A 24,226-nucleotide genomic window follows, 5' to 3' on the forward strand; every position below is an offset into this window, starting at 1 on the left:
ATGGAGCATCTTCTGGAGTTGGGAAGGTGGGTATTTGCACACTGTCTCCACTGCGTACTGTACTGGGAACAGTGCGAGTGGCTGGGTTTGAGCCCAGACCTTCAGCGTACAATGGAGATCTCTGTTCTGGTGTAAGGTTCCTTTTGCTGAGGATTTTCCATCCCTTGAGGAAAATATGCTAACAGGCTTTAAATAATTAAACAAATCGCATTGCAGGCAAACCCAAGTTGATCTTTAAGATGCATTATCCTCAGAAGGCAAGAGAAATACTCAGTGCTTTATGCCTTCCTCCGACCTGTTCACACATTGACTAATTCATCACACAAGGGACCACCCAGCTGCATCTCAACCATGGAGCAGAAGCTATGCCAGTCACCTCTGTCTTTAAAACCAGTGTTGCCGCAGCTGGGGGCCAGGTTTCTTCAGCGCCAACAAGCGCAGGCGGTGGGGGAACAAAGCTCTTTTCATCAGGCCAAGCTTGCACGGAGAACGTTACTCCCATAGAGCCACTTGCTGGTCTGGGCTGGGAAGGGTGGGCTTCCCTTATGGCAGTGGGATGCTCTGGGGCAGCTGCGGCCACTGGCTTGCAGGAGGGGGGAGTCATGTGTGATCATGACCAGGGGAGAAGTTTGGCTTTTCATGGGCAGAGGCAAGGAAATCAGTTATTTTGAGCATCTCCTCTGGGCCTCTGAGGCCATGTATGGTTGAGACCTTCAAAGAGAGGAAGGCAGAGCAGCTGCGATGAGGTTCTCTCCACCTAGCGTAATACTGCAGAACATTTATCTAGCTCTCTGCAAGCTAACTCTTCTTCTTCCCTCAAAACAGCCCAAAAACTGCCTGGAGACAAGTCCTTAACTGTCTCTGTCAGGCTGTGCAAGGACCCACGAGCAGCTTGAGGCAGTAACCAGAAGGTCTATCAGCAAGGAGAAAGCCTTGCTGAGGAGCAGGGAAAGGCCAAGCCCATTCTCAGCCCTCCCCAACATCCCCCCAGCCCAGTGGTGGGGCTGGGCTTTGCCACTGTGCTCGCAGGACCCTGTGGAGGACAAACTGGTGGACAGAGGCCACTGCCACTCCCTCTCCAATTAGTCCCATTTCCTGCAGTGGTGTTTTCTGGCTCCTCAGCTCTCGCCCATGCTGTGCATGGCCCAGAGCAGACAGGCTATAACGTGTGGAGCTTAAATTATTTGACAGTTCCCCCTTCTGGGATTAGGGAACACCATGGAAATGGCTGCTCGTGGTGCCGTGGGGCAAGCCCTGAGAAAGAGGGCTGTGCTGGGTGCCCTGGGGGCAGCCACGGCTGTGAGCCCCATGGCAGCCAGGTCTTCCCAGGAGCTCACAATTCCTTCTCCCACCTCACCTGACCTCCAGGTTCACGAGCCGCTATTCTTTCCTCCATCCCTTGCTCTTCCAGGCTGTCCAAGGTGAAAGGTCCCCGGCTTTTTTCATGCTATTTCTCAAGCATCTGCTCCCCTCAGCAGTCCACATCAGACATACATGCTCCAGGCTTATCAAATCATGTCTCTGGGAAAGGAGATTTGGCCCTAGCCAGGACAAAATTATTATCATCGTTGTTGCTAAAGCTTGATTTCACAAGGAAAGCCATGGAGGGAGGACAGGGAATGCCCCAAAATTATTATTTCCCTTGATCTCTCTCTACCCTATTTTGTATCTCTCAGGGAAATATCTATCCAAGTGATCCGTGCCTCCACTTGAGCCATGGCATTGTCTGCTGGATTTTTCAGCGAGAACTTACCCATTTTCTCCGCTGTGTCCCACCCTAAGCACAGAGGTCCTCAGAGGGAATGCAGCTCTCACAGCCATCAGTAGGGAACAGAGAAGCCCTGGACCACCTTGACGGGCATGTCATAGTCTCCATGGTCATTTCTGAGGACCAGCAATCTCAAGAAAAGGGATGTGAAGCAACAAAAAAAAAAATCAACACAGCACTAAAAGTTAGCAGAAGACATGGTTGTTTATTGGTTCTTTCACTCTCCCAGGTTTAGTTTCTTAAATTTGATGTGAGAGAGGGGTTTTTTTAGAAGTTTTTTTTAAGTAAAGATCTGAATCTGGGGGGAAAAGTATTACAAATTGAACCAAAAAAAAAGCCTGAAGTAAGAGGCTAAATGAAAGAACAGAGCATAGGTGAATAAGGATTAAACTCGCTGGAATCAGCCCGTACAAATGTCTCACAAAGGTAATGAAAGCAAAAAAAATAACGTTTAAAGTGTTGTCAGAAGGGTGAGTAAAATATACGTTTCAAGCGATTGGATTTGTGAAAAACACTCTGGCGCCACAGGTGCCTCTGGGACAATCTCATCGGAAATATTCTCTGAAGTCGAGTCATGAAATTATTACAACAGTGCATAGATCGAAAAAGAGAAATATGGTTGGCTCATGGGTGCTTTTGGACAAGGGGAAAAAAAAAAAAAAAAAAGCCAGGCTCAGCCTTTGCTACGAAGCAGAAAGAAACTTAGCAGATTTCTCATCAAAGTGTAAAGAAGCCTGTGGGAAAGAAACAGATTGATGCTACCAAGTTGTTTAAGATAATAACTACCTCCGAAGCACAAAGCTGTGGTTGGAGGTTAAGAAAGAAAGTAGCCTATGAGCAATTTACACAGAACAGCTACAAAAGAGACCGCATCGTTAAAGGTAGGAACGACAGCATGTAATGACAGCTAGTTATTTTATTTTATTTCTTTAATTCAAGGAAAACAGAAGGCATAGCCACTAGCTAAACTAAGAAGAATAAGATGAAGACATATGGATAGATGGGATTCAGCCCTGGGGAAAAACAAATCAGCCTTTAGTGTCCTGGGGTGAGGAAGAGCAGACCGCAATGGGCCATATGTCCTCACCCAACTGCAGGAGAGGAGAGGAAGGATTCGGGATGAACGAGGTCCTGCACCGAGCGCATTTTGGGTCGTCCTTTCAAAAGTGGGGCCATCTCAGCTGCGCGGTGCCATCCTGCTGGGGACCGATGCCAAGCAGAGCAAAAAGGGATGGCCATCTTCTCCAGAGAGTAGCATCAGAGCGAGGGACGTTGCAGGGGTTTCCAGGGAGAATTTCACAGCCTATCAGGAAAAACAATGATTTTGGTGTTTGAAATTTCATGTGTTGCTGGTCAAAGAAGGGAGGATGGTGTCAGCGCACCCCGCACACAAGGCCAGGGGGGAGAGGAGGAAAAGAAGCATTCCAGGGGCACCACAATGTCCAGGGCCACCACAGAGATGAGAGCTGTGGTGGTTTTTCATCCTTTGGTCTCACTGCCAGCAAGAATCCTTAGAGTTTCTCAAAATCCTCAGGTTGTCACAGGTTAAACACCAAAGCAAAGATTTTCTTTTTCTATAGGACTTTTTTCCCAAAAGGACTTTGTTTATTTTGAAGAGGCATTAAGTAAGTGGGACCTGAATCAGCACCGAGTTACGGTGGTGTAGACCTATGGAAAAGCAGAGCAGTGAGTCAGGTGTCCAGTCTCAGTAGCCCTCACGAATTTCTGTTCAGGCCATCACGGAGTTCAAATAACTATTTGGGACACTTAGAAAATGAAGATAAAATGCATAAGGCACCACAAGAAACTTACAGCAAGGCGCACAGCATCGCCCAATCCTTCTCATTTTTCATATTTCCATTTCTCCTTCTAAACTGTTTCTTTAAACTGAAAAATAATGAGAAAATGTGCTTCCTTGAGACAAGCCGGTACTATCAGCTAAGCAACCTCACATTCATCGTAGCACTCCAAGTACTCTGGAATGCTTTTCAGGCCAGAGGATAATGGTATTAGACGACCAGAAAGGCTGTCCTGTAAAAGACTGTTATTATGATTTCCAGTCTCAGAAGCTGGCTTAATCCAGCTGAGCACACACACGTTATTTAGAGAGGAGCCTGAGCTCAGACACCAGCATCATGGCCACCTCTATCGCAAACGAAGAATTCAGCCGCTGAAAGGCAAGTCACGTTTTTTTCGTCCGGAGCCCTGCAAACACTGGCTGTTGCACTTGTCTTTGCGCTCCGCAGCGAGCGTCTGGAGCTGCTGAATGCTGGGCTGTTTGTACAGATTTGCATCTGTCTGAAAAAATCCCGTTTTCTCTCTTGTCACCTAATCAATCAAACGGCAAAAGATGCGCTCCCCGCACCCTCTAAGGAAAACAGACACATGCCCACATAAAAGGCAAGGCCCGAACATAGGGGTTAACTAGAGGGGGTAAGCTGCAAACAGTGTAACAGGAATATTTTTTTTTTCTGCTTGAAATTTCGTGCTGCTCTTCGTCTGTTCCTGTGGAACAAAAGAAGAGGCAGTGATGCTCTGAGTTGGAAAAAAAAAAATACCTAGGATTGTTCCCTGCATGAGAAAAATATATTTGGAGGATTACTCAGGGGATTTGCACCTTGGCTTGAAGAAGAAATGCTGCACAGCTTTTCTCCCAGAGTTTTGACAGATCCGCTCCCTCCCAAAGGACCAGTTCCCCCACCCACACCTCCTCACACATGCAGGACCTGTCTCACACCCCAGCCCACCAAGGACCAGCAGCCAAGCGCCCGTCCCTGCGGATCGGCTCGAGTCTGGCACTGTTGCTTGAAATCGTGGGAGTCTGCCCAAACCAAAACCTGCCAGGGTCACCGCTGCCCCATCAGTAGGGTGAGAACAAGCCCTCTGACTCCATCCTTCACCTTCCCGGGAGTGATATTGCACTTCACCACACAGCACTTGGAGCGAAGGTGCCTCTGCAAATATCCAGCACGGGATGTATTAATTACATCTATTTGTTCTTGAACTGCCAGTGTCTTTGTGAACGCTCCTCCTCAACACCATGCCCTTGGCTGCCCTTTTCCCAGCCAAAATGGGGCAGTCTCCGTCTGTCCTTCCGTTCGTGTCCCAGGGAAGGAGCCGTTGGGCACTCAGATGGGTACCGGGATGGGGGGACAGCTGCTCCCTGTCTTGGTTTCAGCTGGGACAGTTAGTTCTTCTTTTTAGCAGCTAGAAGAGCTCCGTGTTTTGATTTTAGTCTGGGACTCGTTATGAGAAGAATGTTGATAGCAAGCTGATGTTTGTAGTTGGCACTTAGACCTCAAGGACTTTTCAGCTTGTCGTGTTCTTGCCAGTGTGCAGGAGCACAACAGACTTGGGGGGGAGCATGACCGGGACAGAGGGTCCACAACTCCCCTTATGGTTTGAACGGAGACTGAGGATTGAGGGCCAAATTGGCCAATGGAGTATTCCATATCATGCACCGTCATGCCCAGTATTATAGATGAGGGTTGTCTGGAAAGAAGGGTCTTTGCTCTTCTAGGGCCTCTCACTCTCGGACTCTCGGAGTTCTCTCTCTCTCACTCTCTTTTCGGGCCTCTTGCTTGTCTGGGATTGTGGTATCGGGACTTGTCTGTTTTGGGATCGTTATTCTGGGACAGGATGGGCCTTCGTCACTGAGTGGTGAGCAATTACACTGTGCATCACTTGTTTGTATATATAATTATAATTATACATATGTATATATTCATGTATTATTATCATTATTATTATTAAATTGTTCTTATCTCAACCCACAGGTCTCTTTCCCTTTTCCCTTTTAATTCTCTTCCCCATCCCTGAGGAAGGGGGAGGGTGAAAGAGCGGCCGTGTGGCATTTAGTTGCCGGCCGGGCTGCACCATGACACTGCCCCACCTCAGTGGCAGGGAAGCAGCTCAAACGAGCCGAAACCCAGCGAGCAGCAGCTCTTCCTGGGCAAGCGCTCCCTCCCTGGCACGTTTTCCCACAGGAGACAAGCACAGGGGCCTTAAAATAAATCTGTCTTTTTAAAGCAGCGATGCTAAATGGAGGTTTGAGATCAAAGGCTGGGATTCTCACATTTTGCCAAGACAGACATATCCATTCACGAGATTTTTGGTGTAACAAAATGCTTGCTAATGAAGGGGATCATAATCTTATTATTAGCCCCAACCTACAACAGTCTGTCATTCGAGCGCGGGCTAGAACGTGCCCCAGTTTAGGAAGTTGCACAGTAGGCTCCACTTCTGATTTAATGAGCTGTGATTGTGTTTATTTTCGGCGGCAACTATGCCCGTTAAATTTTTGTTTAAGGCCTTGATTGTTAACGACAGTAATCGAAGGGAAGGATGAATTTGGGTTGAAGGGAAGGAAAACGGGGATGGCGTCTCTGGGATTCGGTCCCCAAGCGCGCGGAGGCAAGGCCGTTAGCGGGACCTGAGTTTTCTCCATTTTTGTGTTGCTCGATGACGGTTTTTAAGCTACTGGTCACTTAGAGACTTGAAGAACAGCAAAGATTTTTGCAGTTATGGCGTGGGGCACAAAGAAGAGGTGAGTGTAGGAAATCAGCTGCATGGGCCAAACCTGCCTCTTCGGGGCACGTCGAGCTGGGATGAGCCATGGTGGGACAGGGTCATCGCCTGGCCTCTGCTGTCAAGATCCCAGAAAGTTTAAGATAGGGTAACATGTCAGTAGCGGGCAACACCTGAGCAAGGAGATGTAAAGCTGCCTACTAAGCAAAATGGAGAAGAAAGGGGAAGAGAAATACAAATGAAGACGCATACTTTGAAAAAAATTTGCTATTGCAGAGCTGGTTAGCACAGGCACTGCTCTGGATTGAGGTGGGGTCCCATGTGCCAGGGTCTCCCCTGTTTAACAGAACCCCCCTCCAGTGCAGTGGCCAGTCTGGAAAACTGGAGCTGGGCCTCCGAGCAAGTGGGACAGGGCATAACCTGGGCTGCCCCCTTCACGCTGTTTTTCCTGTTGATTTTTTTTCTCTCTGCTTCCAGTCTCATGAAGGATTTCCTGCTCTGTGACAATGTCAGCTATTTATTTTCCAGCGTCAAGAAGCACGCACCGCGGGCACCCGTGGCTGTAAGCATGCACATATAGGTACAGGCAGGATGTCCATATGGTGCATAAAGGGCACACGGATGTGGAGAGACACATGGACAGACACACATAGCCAGTTGCAGCCCTGTGTTTAAGCTTCCCATGTGTAATATTAGAAAGAGCAAATAGCTGCAGATGAACGTCCCTTCCAACCCAAATTCCCCTATGATCCCACTGTACTTGAGATGCTAGAAAAACCAGCTGAGTATCATGACTGACGGCAAACAGAAGAAATCCCAGGGATACGTCCGCTTTAGAGGTCAAGCCGCAAGGTATCTGTGACCTTTTTAAATGAAAATATGAAATTTCCCCCCAAGCTTTGCCCCCACTGAGCCTGCGCCAGGCCTGGGCTTGCCGCTCCGCTTCCCGGGCTGTGCTCTGCTGGAGGCAGGGCCGTTCGCTTGTGCCATGCATCCAGGTGTTTTGCAGAGCGGTCACCGAACAGCAGCTTGTCAGCTCCAGCCCCTGTGAATTCCTGTGGCAAGTGTAAAAAAAAGCAGTTAAAATGCTGTTCTGTTTCAAAAGCTGCTTTTTACGACGGCCGCCTCTCTGCCGCGGCACCGCTCCTGTATCCTCTGCACCCCCCTGACTCCCCCATCTCCAAAGCCGGAGTCGAGCCCCGAGGATGAGGGGGAGACAGGGCTGAGATGCGGGTCACAGCCTCGGAGAGCTCCGACGGCTGCTGGGCAGCTCAAGGGGCTCTTTGTGCCCAAGGAGGGAGGCGGTCCGCGGTCCTGCCCCCCGCCCCCGCCGTCGGGGCCGGGGCGGGCCGGGGCGGTGCTGCCCCCCGTCGGGGCCGGGGCTGGGGCCGGGGCCGGGAGCGGGACGGCGGCCGAGCCCGGGGCAGCGCTCCCTGCCACGGCAGCCATGGCAGAGGGCTCCGAGAAGGTGCCCATCACCCGTGCGGGGCCCGACGATGTGGAGCAGTGTCTGCCCCCGGTGAGTGCTGCCGGGCGGGACGGGACGGGTCGGGATGGGAGGGGATGGACCGGGACCGAACTGGTTGCGGGGGGACGGGACGGGAGCGAACAGGTCAGGTCGGGACGAGACCGGATGGAAGGGGATGGGTCGGGACGGGTCAGGGTGGAATGGGACAAATCGGGACCAAACGGCTCGGGTCGAATCACGACCGAACGGACCGTAACCGGGTCGGATCGGGACCGAACGGGTCAGGACCGGGACGTGGCAGAACGGGATCAGGACGGGACGCCGCGGTCCGCACGGCCGGGCTGGAGCCGGGTCGGGGCACTAACGGGCGTCCCAGGGCGGGGGTCGCTGCCGGGAGGGAGGCCGGGAGGGGGTAAGGGAGGGAGGGGGTGTCCCTGCCCCGCACCCAGCACCGCGCTCTCCACAGGCGTACGCGGCGGCGGCGGCGGCGCCCCCCGGGCCGGGGCGGCTGCTGAAGGCCGGGGCCGCGGTGCTGATCGCCGGCGCCCTCCTGCTCCTGGCCGGGGCCATCGGCGCCTTCTACTTCTGGAAAGCCACCGAGCGACAGGTGAGCGCGGGAGGCCGCCGAGCCTGGAAGCGCGTCCTCACATCGGGGTGTGTGTTTGTTTTTTTTTTTTTGAGCTGGTTGCATGTAAGGAGAGGCACAGGCTGGAAACCGTTCTTGCAAGGTCGATAAAAGAGGTCTTTAAGCAGATCTTGATTTTTTTCCATGCTTTCAAAAAAAAATCAAAACAAACCAACCAAAAAACCACCAAACACCTAAAAAACTTATTATCTTTACTGGCTGTGCGGATGGAGCCTCCTGGAAGCACATTTATTAATGAACATGAAACGTATCTTTGAGAGCACAGACACGACATTGATTTCTGCTCGCAAATCCTCAGCGAACTCAAACCCCAATGAGTCCCCGGGGATTCACATCCTGGGCAAACTCCAGTTCGCAGGACAAAAAAAAGCATTGAAACGTGTACATTCCTTTTTCACATCATCTGCATTCTTGGTCCAGATCCTACCTGGACCCTCAAATATGTAATGCTATATTTAACCCATTAATAGGCACCATTATTTCACGCCGGTGGTTTGGATGGCTGCGCATACACATAGGCATTTATGGTTAGCAGCTGTGGTGCAATTTTTTAAAGTCAGGGCAAGTTTTATTATTTACATTTTTCTGGGGTACATGAAAAAAAAACGTATGCAAAGAACAAAACAGAAGCTGCTGATCAGTTTAAGAACCCAACTTCAGAGCATTAGAACATGTTTACTTGTTTTTTCTTTCTCTTTCCATAAGATTTTGATTTTAAACCTATTTGAAACACGATGGTGCACATGTGACTGTAACTTGGTCCATAAGTGCAATTTGTATCTTTGAATTTACTTTGGAAGAGGTTTTGTACTGCCTCCAGCTACGCACCAGTCCCTGTCAAGGAGAGCCTTGTGCGAATCCCAGCAGTCAGGGCAGAGGCCCCGCTGTGAGATACACCCATGCACGTAATTAGAAAGTACAAGGTTTTACACCAAAAAGACGGGATATGTTACTGACCTCCAAGATGTGCTGTAAGAACCAGCTGCTTCTATAGGCTTTTGAAAAAGGAGAGGGACATGAACCGGTACGTAAGCAGCAAGGGGGTACCGTGTATTCAGCTCCGAGTGGGTGAGTGCGTTTGTGGAGTGCAGGGCAAAATTTCCCTTTTTTTATTGCTCCTGTCATCTAAATCCCACTTTGCAAAATGTGCCCCGTTCATAGTTGTCATTAAGCTTCGAAACTGATCTCCAGGTGAAGACATGGGGAAAGCTTAGAGTTATTTTCCAAGCTGCCTTCAAATTCAGAAAGCTACATTTGACTTGCAAATGTTTAGGAAGCAACTGTAAAAATTATATTAAGGGTCATTCATAAAAAAAATCAAGGCAATTTTTAAATTATTGTTTTAAATCTTTAAATTCTCCTGTAACTGACAGGGGTAACAAAGTCTCAAGTCTAGAGACCATGTACATCGCTCTGGTTTTATGGACCATGTTCAACAAGAGTCCTAGACGGTGCAGAATATGGGACGGAATCTATATAACTGAGGAACCATAAATCTTTAGCACCTTAGACTTTCCTGAGCAAAGGTGAGAGGAGAAGAAATTTGTCTCTAGCTGTCAGTGTAAATTTTTCATTAAAACACTGTAAGGTTTTTAAGACCAGAAGTAAACTGCTTGTGCAGCACTTTTAGTAGAGCTGCACAGGAAAATCACAAAACCCCTCCACAGATTGTGGTCCTCCAGCAAATATAAACCATGCTGCAGCTTTCCTCATTGAAAATAGGCGAAGAGCAAACATGCTGGCAAGGCAAACAGGAGTCTATACAACTTCACACCCAATTTAAACAAAGTTCATATCCATTACAAGCTAGGAAGCATGTTCATATCCATATCCATGAGGAACCCATTTTCTTGCGCCTCAGCAGAACATCCTAAGAGATAAACAGGAGTAGGATGCTCACACCTGCTCTCCTTTGGGAATCGTATCAGCATAAGAAATGATTCATAAAACATGACCTAAAAGAATTTTTCAGTTGGAGTGAGCGTGGATGTGGACTCATCCCACACTGTTTTTGCAGTAAAACTGTCAGTACTAATAGATCCCTGTGCGGCACCTTGAGGTCCCCAAAGGAGGGACCTCAGGAGGCCTCTAGTCCTATTTGCTGCTCAGAGCAGGGTGAGCTGTGGGGTCAGAGTAGGCTGCTCAGGGCTTTATCCAGTTGGACCTTGAAAACCCCCAAGGATGGAGAATGCACAACCTCTCTGGGCAACCTGCTCCACGGCCAGCCTGCCCCAACGGTGAAGCATTGCTGTAGGGTGGTGTTGGTTGTTGGAAGGTTATCAAATGCCTACAGAAAAAACAAAGTTAGGAGCTGAACAGAGGTAGGACAGATTGACCCATTGCCTAGTGTAGGAAGAAGGTGATAAGCAATTACTGACGTGTGCTACTGCTCCTCTCTTGATTCCAGGTGTACAATGTTCACTATACTATGAGCATTAATGGCAAAGTACAAGATGGATCGATGGAAATAGATGCTGGAAACAACTTAGAGACATTCAAAACGGGAAGTGGGAGCGAAGAGGCTGTTGAAGTTCATGATTTTCAGATTGTAAGTACCTCCACCCTTATCTTTCATGTACCACGCTCCAATGCTGGACTCTAAGGATACCCTGCCCTGCCCCAACTTCTCTGCCTCAGTGGGTCTCAGCTTCTAGCCTCAAACTATCCACACAAGCATCCACACTCTCACAGCTTGCTCTCACAGCAAGCCAGGCGGTTTCCTCCAAAACAAAGTCTAAGTGCCTTCTGGGGACAAGTCATGCCAGGTCCCACTCCAGGAAGCAGTATGGATTAAGCTGCATCAGGTTTGGCTCCACGTTAACGGCATTTTCAAACCATTGAACAGAGCTACATGTGCCCTCAGGGTCTTGCTAGAAAAATGTTCTGGCAGGCTGTGACACAGCCCCTGCATGATTTCATACAAATTGAACTGGAAAAACCACCTCCCCCACCCCCAAAAAATCCCTGTTAAAACATAGCATAGGGTCAATGCAGTAAGTCAAGTAGACACCAAGGAGAGACCACGACACAGCGCTGGACCTGGGCAGCTTGCTCTCCCCTCAGATCAAGGATGGGAGCTGCTCTCTGTGGTTCATCTCCAGGGGAGAGAACAGAGGCATTTCGTGTAGCTTACACATCCGTGCACCAAACACATAGTGCTGGGACAGCTGGGCTGACAACAAACACAACTGAGTACCCCAGCAACTGGGCTGTGCCTGCTCAGCACACAGCCTGGACGAACAGATGCCAAATCTCAGCTGAGCTCAACAGCTCGGATAGGGTGGCTCACTGTAGAGGCACATCTATGGGATGTTGGAGAAACCTATTTACAGGGCCCAGATCCTACAATTAATGTTTCTGGGTGTGAAACACTCAACTTCAGAGCTAAGTCCTCTTTAAGTCAAAGCAGCACCTAAGATAAAGGTGCAGCTGCCAGGAGGACTTGCCCAGGGCTTCTGGAGCAGCCATCTTCCCCTTGCTGAATCTAGAAAGGCAAGGAAATTCAGCTCCTTGGCTTCTCAGCAAGTACAAACAAATCCATGCCAGGAGACCCAGGACCTCAACTTTCCTGACAGCTGTGGTTGAGCCTTTATGAAGCTTTCGTTAACATCACCATAGCAACAGTATTAGCAGCTGAATAACAGCACCCACTACGAGCTCTTCTCATTTGCCTTCACTGTTCCACATCTGCACAAAAGCACCAGCCCACTGGAGAAATGCTGAACTCACATTGCCTCCGTGTGTGCTGCTGGTGAGCTACCACCTGTCACAACTGAGTCAGAAATCAGCTCCCAACACCAACCAGCTAAAGGCACCTCCTAGGGACTGTGTCCACTTCTAATGACAGAGGGCCAGGGCCAGGCTCAGCAAGAACAAAAGGATGCTGCCAGATGGGTTTTGAGCCAAGAATGGGTGTAAAGGAGAAAGAAATTGAAGAGGTGTGCTTCCAACAGCCAAGTATTTATGTTAGCAGCTTTGGATTGACTGGATTGCATGGTCAGTGAAGACTTGGATTTCGCAATATCAGGATGCTCCTAGCACACTTGGTGCACCACAAAGTCTCATTCCCTTGTGCACTCATCCCTGCATAGCCATCCTGTCTCTCACTGCTTTAGAATTAGTCATTTTGTTTTGATGGGTGCCTGTACAGGACTTGCAGGCCCGCAGGATGAGACTCAGATGCCTCGGTACTGTCCATCTCAAGCTGCACTAGATGCCTATGGTATCCATGATGCCCGTATGAGGCAGGTGAGGACATCCGTGGCCCCCTGGCCTGGCAGCTAGAGGCTAAGCAGAAAACCAGTGTATCTCAAATGGCACCTGATCTTTGTATTTAGGTGGTCGAATGGAGCTCACGCAACCCTACGCAAACCACGCAAGTTTTGCAGTCTACAAAGAAGTATCTAAATTCATAATGTAAAAGAGAATTCTTTTATGGGTACTCAAAAACCTACAGCAGAAACATAAAAAATACAGACAAGGTTCCCCTGCCTAAATGTTGGTGCCCAAGGTGCTGGCACATAGCTGGCAGATATGACCCTGGACTTGTAAGAGACCTTCAGCCCTCCAGAGCTGCTGAGATACCCTTCTCTTGCTTACAACTACACATCCATGGTTTAGGCAACTGCATTTCACCCTTGTAGGCCAGACGAAGGAAGTCCCACACACTGATTTCTGCACCCAATTCCCCGTCACGAGCTTCCCCTTGCTGTCACAGCCACTTACATGTATACATTGGACCAAGCTGCCCCCGTATTTTTGTAAATCTGTGTCGTAAGGGTACCGCACCACCAGCTAACACAATTTCGAGGCTGCCTACGGTAGGTGCTAAGTTACAGTTCACATCGTGTCAACTAATTCCTTAACAGATCTACTCCAAGTAGCCTCGAGCTGGTGCCAAGGCACTTACATAAAACACCCCCATCTTTCAGAAATCGAGCGACAACTTCTAGACCCGTTTGACCAAAACCGTAAAGCTAAAAGGACGAGGGAAGAGCGTTTCATTGCATCTGGTTTTAAGGAAGATTTAACCTTCAGACTAAAAATTCAGTGGCAATTTTAGCAAAGCTCGAGCGCTTTCTTGGGGGCGGCGGGGAGCTAGAGGGCTGCACACAACCCCCTGCCTTCTGCTTTTCCAGGGCATAACTGGAATCCGTTTTGCTGAAGGAGAAAAGTGTTACATCAAAGCTCAGCCAAAAGCTCGTGTCCCCGAAGTTGATGCTATGACTAAAGCGAGCCTCTCGTCTGAGCTGGTAAGGGGTAATTTATTGATTTAAAAAAAAAAAAAAAACAAACCGAAATCTTTGTATAGAGAGAGTCTTAAAGCAATATTTAAATACAAATAAAAATGACATTTGAAAGCCACTGTGGGTAGTGGTAGGGTTGTTGAGGGTAGGGCAGGGCAAGATGGCTGAGGGTTCATCGCCTGATTGCTAAGGGCCCCTGAAAGGTAAGAGAAGCAAGATTGGCGCCGGAGGTGTCACTGCGTCCAGGGGCATCACGAGAGGCTGCAGACTGGGGAGCGGGGGAAGCTTTAGAGCAATGTCTAGTGGATCCACAGGAGACCTCAGTGACTAAAGCATCTGCTTGAGATCAGGCCATGCACAAGGCTGGAAGGGAGGGGATGGAGGAAGCAGCTGGTTTAGTTAATGCGAAGAGGGATAGCAGGAGATCTCAGGAGATTTCTGCCAACACTCTCGAGCAGAAGCAAGGACTCCATCACTCAAGTCCTCTGAAATAGTCAATAAAAGGGAATCATGGAAAACATTGCAAAACTTCAGCTAACTCAGAAGAAATAATAGCTAAAAAAACTAAGAATTTGCCTTCTTAGATGGCAGACTTCATTTTAGGACACTGTGTTGACTGAATTTCATGGAACCTGCATTGCAACCACCACAAAAGCTGCAGTTCTCAGCCAGATATTGCCAAAACCTCTCCTTACCTCATGTGTACAAAAGCCGATCACTTTGGGTGTGCAAAGCCTGAGTTTCCCAGAGCTCAGACCCCCAAACTCATCACACTTGAGTACGGCTGAGCCTGGACACTGGCAAGGGCTCAGCCACCGGCAGGAGAGCACTGGAGATCCACAACCCCTCTCCCTGTGTTTGGTCTGCTCTCGAGAAAATAAAAGCAGATACGATTAGCTGGGAGAGAGGCACTGTTAAGGCTGCATCTACCCGCAACGGTGCTGTGAATCCTCAACATCTACTACTTTAAAATGAAGGGAACAAAGGTCTCTCTAAATTCAATCAGCAAGCCACCAGCGATGTCACGAAGTCTGCTGAGGTTGGTGGGATTTCCTCCATGATGGGGGAGAGATCTTGCCCAAATTCCAAGCAGAGACCTAGATCTTTCTCGCCTTGCCTTATTTTAAAGGCAGGTTGGGCTTCTTGACTTCATTAGCACTATTGCCTAAAGTCAAGGTTTCGATTTTTCATCTTTTTGTAAGAATAAAGTCATGGTCCTGAACACATTATCCTAAAATAGTCCAAGAGTTATTCCTAATCTTCTACTGGCTACAGCAAACCTTCTTCCTTATTCTGTTTTCTGTGCATCTTCTCCAAAGATGCATCATGTACACAACCACTGCAACAAATCGTACACACTGAGGCCAAAACAAGCAGCCGGTTTAGTGCCACTGTTGGGCTGTTACCCTTTCCCCGTTGCCTGACTTTCCAGGTTAGATGTACAACAGGAATGGCGAAGTAGTTATTTATTTTTCTAGAGCAAGTCCCCTCTCTGATACACATGTATTTAGGAGAAAGCATGCCTACGCCACTTTCTTACAACATGTTATCATAACCAACACTGCTGACAAAAATGGTTGATTAAAATAAGCTTTTATAGATACCCAAACTGCCTGCTCACAAGTCAGGATCGTCTCAAAGAGAAACAAAGGGTATTTTTATTTCAGAAAACTAGATTCAGATATTTCTAATGCTGATAAAAGCTTAAGTGGGAGAATATAAATAAAGAGCACTTCTCACTAGACAGATTGGATAGCAAACTTAAATGACTTGAGACCTACAAAAGAAATCAATAAACACATTAAAGGAACAGCAACTCGACAGAATAAATTGATCTAGTCAGTTACATAACAAGTTTTGATGACTTTTATGGAAGCACTTTAGAATTTTAACTTTGAAATCATACTGATTTTCATTATTCACAAGTTGGTTTTCTTTTAATATTTCACTGTTGCTATAAAATACTTACACATTTTATGTAAAATAATACTTTGAACTAACAACCATTAAGAATCAATCACTGACATTTTCCTACATTACTTTGAAGATATGAACCAAAAACCTGCAGGGTACACTTCAAAAAGGCAGGCTCCTTTAACTTGCACTTCAAGCTTTTGGTCAATTGAATTACTTTTACCAAACGAGACCTTTAATCAGACTGATCACATTGACTTAAAGCTGGAAGCTGGAGCAGTTCTCAAGCTATAATCCTCTCTAGAACTTGAACAAGATTTTTTTTTCCCCCCCTCTATTGTAAATGTAGTTATCTCTTGAGAGTACATCAAATGAGAATGGGGCATGATAAAAGATTAGGGTCTTGGTTTTAGCTGACGCATTTCATTGCTGCTTTGCTGAAGGTGGTAAATCTTCGCAGTTTCTACCACCTGAAAATCTGGCGCTTTGGGCTGAAAGATCTCCGACACCTAGTTCTTGTACATGGGGCAAAAGCCTGCCAAGAGAGAGCTGGGTGAAATCTTCATCCTACCAAAGCTGACAGTAGTTTTGCCATTCGTTTCAGCGGTGGCGACCTTTAATCAGGCTTTGGCTCAGTACAGTTGGTTCACATTCATGAAACAGAAGGATGCTCGGTGTTAGCTGCAGCGGATGATTATACAGTTTGATGCTCAAGAATTAACAGCAAGCAGGCACATGACTGTTCACTGAGCTAGCAAAGGATTTACGCTCTTCTATTTGCAGGAAGATGAAATCATGCCTGTGAGATTTGACGAAAACTCCCTTATCTGGGTGGCTGCAGACGAGCCTATCAAGCATAACAGTTTCCTAAGCCCCAAAATTTTAGAGCTTTGCGGGGATCTTCCAATTTTCTGGCTGCGACCAACATATCCCAAAGGTAACACTTCTTGTATTTGAAAAGTGTGTTATCCCTCCCTTCATCTAAACACCTTCCCCAAATCAGGTCTGCCACCCAGACTTGCACAGCTGGGAAACCACGCTTACCTAGACGTTTGGTCTTCTGTACCTGCATTTCCTCAGACAATTTACATAGCCCACGTGGGTGACTTACTATGAGATGAACCATTGCCAGAGGGATCAGCCTCCTTCTACAGAAGGACAAGATGGTATCTTAAACTAGCCCCAAAATGTTGAGGCAGCTGACACCAGGGAGCAGGAACACTATACCTGCCCAAGAGTCAGGAAACCAGCAAGCTCCTCCTGATCTGGGACCATAGCCTGGTCCTATTTCCCACCCCACTTCTCCAGAGGATTTCGCTAGAGTGGAGGGACAAGATGCTTTAGCTAGACAACTAGCAGATGAAGTTTATGAGGTCCTGGAGGCAGTTCCAGGACCGAAGTACTTCCATCACCCACAGCCAAGCTTCGCAAAGGTGTTCAGGAATCACAAGGGAGATGGCAACTTCTCCAGGTAACTTCCAGGCCTGGGAGGAGAGGAGACAGCTTGAAAAGATTTACTCATTCTTGGTCCAGTTAATATTACAACACTCTTGGGGGGGGGGAAGGAGGGGGGGGGAAGGGGAAGACATTTTAGAGATATTAGAGCCCCTGTGGATCCAAACTGTCAATATTTTCCACTTTTCTCATGAGCTTTCTTATTCCACTGGGCAACAAAAAAGCAGTATCAAAGCTGTCCAGAAACTGTTTCCACCAGGCTCACCAGCTGCCCTTGGAAGCAGGGCACCAGTCTGTCACAAAAGCACCTCCTCACACCTGTTTTGCCTCAAAGAGAGGAAGAGGGGGGAAAGTCAGTCTCACACCCCTTTGGATTGACATTGGCTGCAGATACAATACAAGAAGGCAAGCAGCTCCCATGGGAACGCTCATCAAGTTCGCCACCACACAGTTTCATTTTTCTTTCTCTCTCCCCTCCTCCTGCCTATTTTAATATCTAAAGAAATCACTGAAACCTTAGATAAAGTGTGGATAAATACAAGGATGCATTGAAGAGCAGATTATCCTCTTGTGATTATTTCTTCAGATAACCAACGGAGAGAAATGAAGAGAAACAAACGCCAATCAGAATCAAACTTTGACACAGAAGACTTGGAAGGTGCTACTGAAGAAGTAAACACCAGGTCACCCACCACACAGCTGACTCAAGAGCTTGATCACCAATCTAATGAAACCAGGCCAATGGGACAAGAAACCGACCAAACACTTAATCCAGACAACCCATATAATGTAAGTATTTGCACTGTCATCTTTCAGAGCCCAAGACTGCTGGAGACAGGTAATACCAGTGATGTAGGGTTTGTCTGTTGTTGTTTTTTTTGTCTGTTTTTTTTTTTTTTTTTTAATCTGTGCAATCTTTGCCTGTTCAGCTTTTCTCTAAAAGTAGAGACTTGAAAAACATCATCTAAGTTCAAAAAAAGTCTTCCCCCAGTCCTCTTCTCCCTTGCTCATCCCCAGTTGTCATTAGACTTCAGTCTGAAACAAGCACAAGTGCTTGCGGTGGCAAGTTTACAGCAAATCGACGCCAAGTTGCTTTTCAGAGTTCAGGTCCATATAGAAGCAGCACTAGAGAGATCCAACAAGGATAGCACCTTCTGCAAACAAGCCAAAGCTCATCTTGATCAGACGGCTGAACTCCATCATTTCACAATGTAAAGATAGAGCCCAGTAGCCAGAAACATACTTTGCCCCCACATAGAAATTAGCATCAGAAGTGACAGAGGAAAGCAGTAGCTTCTGGTTGCAATGAGACTGGGGTTAGGCCAAATAAATCTGTTTTCTCAGCCTCTTCTCTATCAGGGTAAACGGCCCTAGTCTAGCAAGCAATTCACAGAGGAGACCTGTTTAGAGACAGCAACAGTGGGTGGAGGATGAGTATCACGAAATTTGTTCTTGCTCTCTGAGACGGAGCAGCCCACAGAAAGAGCACAGGAGCCTCCCTGCTGTGTCCCAACACCTTTGCCGCGCTGCAGGAAAACCGGCTGTACAGTAGGCACCTTCCAGTCTACTGCACCAGCGCCAGACAATTTACACCCACCATTTGGTGCAGCAGGAGTAAGTCATTTTAATACAACACTGTCACAAGATAAATGCCTCCTGCTTTGGAAATAAGTCCCAGCTTTGACTTGACATTTACGCAACAGCAGGAGATCATTATACTGTGACAGCGTTTGCCGAGTTGACATCCCTTAATTAAACTTAAATTAATCACTCCAAATAAAGTGGATCTAAATCGACTCTCTCATGAGGTCAGTAAAACTGCAGCAGCACTGGAATGTAACTTCCACTCACAGCTACTAACATGACGACATCCATGGCGTCCAAGCTGCCTTGTCTCTGGAGGGCAGTGGCAGAATGACTGCTGCAGGTCCCTTCTTCCAGCCAGAGGGACCCTGGGCCAAACGGAAAAGGTCTCGTCAGATATGGTCACCAGTCTTCCCTTCGTCTGCAGAGCGGGATTCACCTTCACCAACAGTTATTGCGTAGATGCCTGTATCCAAGCTGTCTTTAGAGGCAGATTCGTTCAGTTCCGAAGGACCACTAATGATACTGTAGGTCTTTCCTGTAGGATGAAATTAATCCTCCTTAGATCTATTTCTCTCCACTCCACTATGAGTGGAGTCTGGATGATGAGCTCAGGTGTAGAAGGTCACACTGCAGATACCTGAATTCAAGGAAGATGAATCCTGCCCAAAGAAATGACACCCTCCCAGCTCTCAGGGCTGGGAACGGATTGCTGGGAGCCGTAACACCGAGCTGTCACTAGCATCCTATGCAAGTCCAGACAAGGGATGGCACCTTTCTGTGCCTCACCTTTTTGGTGTGTTGCTAGTTTTCTGAATGAAAAATGCTCAGGTAAACAGCCAAGTGTTATTCCGACATTTGCCCTTTGCTGCTGCTTTTCTTGAAATAACAGCAATGGGAAAAGAACAAATGAGTTTCAAAAAGCAGAATATCCAGGTTACTTTTTTCCTCAGAAAGGAGGAAAGGAATTTTGAAGGGTGAAGGCAGCAGCAAGAGCCTGCTTTTACGTATTTTATGCATGCCTTGCTCCATGTAACTCCTTACTGTCAGATACAGAACAGGCAGAATTCTCACTGTCCATGATGCACCTAAGTGTGGCAGAGAGTTTAAAAAAGGCAGAGTAAAAAACAAGGGAGAAATATTCAGAAAACTGCAAGGTAATAGCTTACTGAATAGTTTCCTGGGAATGCTGAAAAAGGCATTAAAATACAAAAAATTAAAACAAAACATTAAAAACACAGCATACACTTCAGACATTGTCATCTACATAAAAGACCCAGATTAACTGTCTTGAAATATTTTCCATCAGTAATATTTAAAACTTGGGAGTTTACTGCTACTGGATCTTTCGCGAGGACTGTAGAAGGAAAATAATGAAGTTAGAGCTCCCTGTTGTTTCTTTCCATTTTACACGGGTTGGATTGCACCAATTCTACACTTCTACCAAACAGAGCAAGACAAAAGAAAAAAAAATAAAGCAAGATGCACGGGTCAGTTAGTGGGAGTTCTGCTAGCTTCAACAGGACCAAGACTTCAGTTTTTACTCTTTGTAGGGTTAAAAGGAGCATCAGTATATTCTACATTCTCTGAGAACGGGGGCACCAAGATGACATTTAATATTTTACATTTCAGCAACTGGAAGGTGAAGGGATGGCTTTTGACCCCATGCTGGATCACCTTGGCGTGTGCTGCATTGAATGCAGACGGAGTTACACGCAGTGCCAGAGAATCTGCGAGCCTCTCCTGGGCTACTACCCCTGGCCCTACAACTACCAAGGCTGTCGTACCGCCTGCCGCATCATCATGCCCTGCAGCTGGTGGGTTGCTCGTATCATGGGTGTTGTGTGAGAAAAAGCTATCAGAGCCTTGACGAAACAAGCAGGAACGCAATGATAAACTGGAAAAAGACCTCAACCAAAGCAGCAGTAGCAATCCTGTCTTTCCAAATCCAAGTGTGTGTTACTGCACCAAAAGCAAGGTCAGATATCCTATCTGTAAACAAAAACCTTAAGTTAATATTCCATTAGCTTTACAAATGATGAGGGTATACTAGCACTTACTGAATTCAAAAACTAAGACATCCCAATAAAAGACAATAGTAAACTTTGCTTACAAACTGGTTTAGCAGTCCAGAAGCTTGCTCATAAATCCAAATTCAGCCTTTCATAACAAAACCCTCTTTTTCCCAGCTACATGTGAAAATTTACGTCCAATTAGGCAACTAGCTCAACTGGTACACTTGGGAGTACCTTTCATCCATGTAGCTTACTTAAATAAATCACAAGTTAAGTCGCTCCCCGTTGCTATTCACACCGAGCTGCCAGGTCATTATGAATGGTTATAAACCAATTACAGCATACCTTTCCCACAAAGCTGCTCCAGGGGACACGGGAAAGTGCACATTGTGCTAAATCGGAAACAAACGGCAGGCAAAGGGGCTGCGGAAGGGAACGTGCGTGGCCACAGAATCAAAACCCTTCACACATCCCAACATCAAAGAAGCCCCAGCATCAAGAATCTTGTATCCATGATACCACTCTAGTGCCTAACAAGTATCTGCTATCAGCTACTATGGCAAAAGTATTTACATGCAGTTGCAGACCTAAGAGTCTTGAGACCCTTCAGAATCTACAACAGACACTATATTTATAAATCCTTGAACGAGACACTTTTGACACAAGATTACAACCCTTCTTTATTCCACATGGATAGCAGCCATTCATACTTGCTCCTTTAGCTTCACTGAAGCTAAGCTCCGTTCTCCGCAAGAGAAACTGCTTACCTATTAGGAGAAAAAAAGAGAAAGAAAAAAAAGAAAAGGAGGGTTCTAACCTCACCCATTTTTGCTTAGGCAAACTCTGCAATTATTGAGATTGATCCTATTACTTATTAAATCTCTAAGGAAGGTACTAAGCTGAAACACTCACAAAGATGGAACGACTTAGGATTTCCAGCCTTGAAAAACAAAGATAGAGGTATTACACTGCCTTCATCCCTACTCTATGTCTTGAACCCTTCTACTGAGTTTATGGAGCTCATATGGAACCCATACATGGGCTTTATGAACAGAATGGCCCAATTTTTCTTAAAGTTCACTTTCTGGAGCATTCATTTTTGTGACTAAACAGCTCTTGAGATGTTGCAAGCCTAGTAATGTTATTAACACTGCATGACACACAGAAAAGAGGAATTAATTTGACATAATCATGGCTTAAAGAAAATAAAGACAACCATGTGGAATGCTAAACTGCATATCTAAAAAGCAAAGTGTTAAATGAGAATAAGATGAAAATAGAATTCAGTATTTTGTTCTACTGTAGCTTTTTTTAATATAAACTTCACCTTCCCTTAATCTGAAGAACAGACTGGCTTTGAAATATTTAAATTAAAAACTTCTTAAAGAGGGATTTCAAGGCCTGTTAAATTTGAGTTTCTGCTTTTTAAAATGAAAATGACCTTGATTGTTATGTTGTTTTAGAAGTACGTCATTCATAGGCTTAGAAAAGTCGGTTCTTTTTTTTTTTTACTGCAGATTAAATAAATATATTAAAAAAACTTGCAGTTGCTTTCTGTACTTTTTTCAATGTGGAAAGTGTAACAGTACCCTTACGTACATGTCCAAGAACTGTCTGGAGAGGAAAACGAGGGGATTAGCAAATGAAACACTGAAGGCAAAGAGAAGGAAATGTGACTGTACATACAAACTAGATTGTTGCTGTCTTTTGCAGCTAAGGCCACCTTGAAGCAACCCATGACCTGCTTCTCCCTGTGTCCCTCCATTAAAAAAAAAAAAAAAAGTAGTCTTCTTCAGAAGACGTTAAGAAATGATCTTGCAGGTCATTTCCATGTCTACATGTTCTTAATGTGATTAACTGCTCCTAAACAAAAGCTTCTATCAGTTGTTTTCTATAGGCAGTCACAAAGCATGTAAAATTTAAAAGTGTCCTACTCATGGATGCGTTAAACTATCACATACAGCGTGTACGTCTTGAGAGCTTCTCTGTGTGCACCATGCCAAGAAAGTCCCAGTGACCGTTAAGAGACCAGATACGCTGCTTACACAGTCTGTGACTAGTGAAATTGCCAGAACTACAATATTAGGCCTAAGTACAACACAAAGGGTACAATTTATCCATTTCCAAGAGATTTGCAACAAAATGCCTTACCGAACTCATGCTTTAAGTAAGCAAACTTTTATTTACCTATATATCGTATTCAAAGAAAAAAAAAAAGTAAAGAGCTCTTGGTGTGGCAAGGTTGAAAAATCTTCTTTAAGCGCAACATCTAATTTTAAAGGAAACACTCTGAGGCGACATAGGCATGACAATAAAACCAATGATCCAATGGTCTGAAAAGACGTAGCAACATTCCCTGCAGTGGTGGTTCAGACTATGGTTCTAACTATCCACAGCGATCCTATTCACTATTGTATGGCATTATCTACCAGTGTTTAAGACAGGTTTTCCACTGCCACCACAAACACGCTACCCTGCACACTGAAAACATCACATGTCTGCATTTCAGGGAGGTGGGGAGGGGAGATGTTTCTTGAATCCGACTCTGCGCTAGCAGAAACCAGTTGAAAACCTTCCTTTGGCCAGAAGTTACGAGAAGAGGAAAGAAAGAGGGACGAGTTTGTCACCAATGGTGTTTCCCACCACAAGTGGGTGGATGTTAGTAGGGGCACTGTAATTCTACTATCCTTAAAACTTAACTACCCATGTGATTGTGTACTAGGAGGATTAGGATGAGATCAGAGCAGAAAAAAGGATAAATTCAGGCTGGTAGAGAAAAGAAGGAAAACAGGCCACAAAGCCATAGGGTGAAAAAGACTGAAAGCTAGTGATGGGTAGGCAGGAGTCCTCTCTCTTCTGCACCTACATCCCCCTTTCTCCTCACTTAAAAGGAATGAATCCGAGTCTCTCTCTTTGTCCTTTTTGATATGGGAATCATCCTCCACTTGTATCTACACTGAGAAAGTAAGAAGCAGCTGAGGGGCTGTTACATGCCTCCCATGTAACACTTCACCCCTCCTGCAGCACAAATAAATTCCAAGAAATTTTAAGTGAAAAACAGACTAATCATTTGTTCTATGCAGTGCACAAAAAAAAAAAAGATGTAGACAGGCATAAAACTATAGTTAGTGAAGAACAGATTGTTGATTGACACATCAGGGTGGACAGAATCTTTGCTCAGAGAGGGCAAGAGTTAGACTGAACCAGTAGCACCATCATCATCTGCTTCTGAGAGGCTCAACGGATCTTGTACAAGCACTGCACGTATACCAAAGATGAGAGGCAGCCTTAAGCTACAACAGGCAGGCATTTTCTATGACCCCCAGAACAGTAGCAGAGAGTAATCCCATCCGTGGTATTAAATGGGAAAGCTACTGTTACCTCTTGCTACCCTGCTCCTGTATTTGCAACAGGGCTACAAACCAGAGCACTGAGGTGAAACTGCCTGGGTCTTCTAGACAGTACTGTCTACAGATGACCAAAAGGCTTGGAGAAAAAAAAAAACACCTCAAGAGAAGTTTGAACGCAATTAAAACATCATCCACTCTCTGCTCGCAAGTAGTTCTCTGTCTCCAGCCAACTCATTGCCAGTGCTGCAACAAA

General features: G+C 46.3%; 1 protein-coding gene across 1 annotated transcript; it reads left to right on the plus strand.

Annotated features, from left to right (window-relative positions):
* Positions 1-7,742: 7,742 nt before the first annotated feature.
* CNMD (chondromodulin) lies at positions 7,743-20,456 on the plus strand. The gene is made up of 7 exons (XM_086611790.1): positions 7,743-7,814; positions 8,230-8,370; positions 10,817-10,957; positions 13,548-13,661; positions 16,353-16,506; positions 17,611-17,813; positions 20,241-20,456. Exons 1-7 carry the CDS (start codon positions 7,743-7,745, stop codon positions 20,454-20,456), a joined length of 1,041 nt encoding a protein of 346 aa, XP_086467916.1.
* The last annotated feature ends 3,770 nt before the right edge of the window (positions 20,457-24,226 follow it).

This window comes from Tauraco erythrolophus, chromosome 1, assembly GCF_009769465.1.
Source record: "Tauraco erythrolophus isolate bTauEry1 chromosome 1, bTauEry1.pri, whole genome shotgun sequence".
In the NCBI taxonomy this organism is placed as follows: domain Eukaryota; kingdom Metazoa; phylum Chordata; class Aves; order Musophagiformes; family Musophagidae; genus Tauraco; species Tauraco erythrolophus.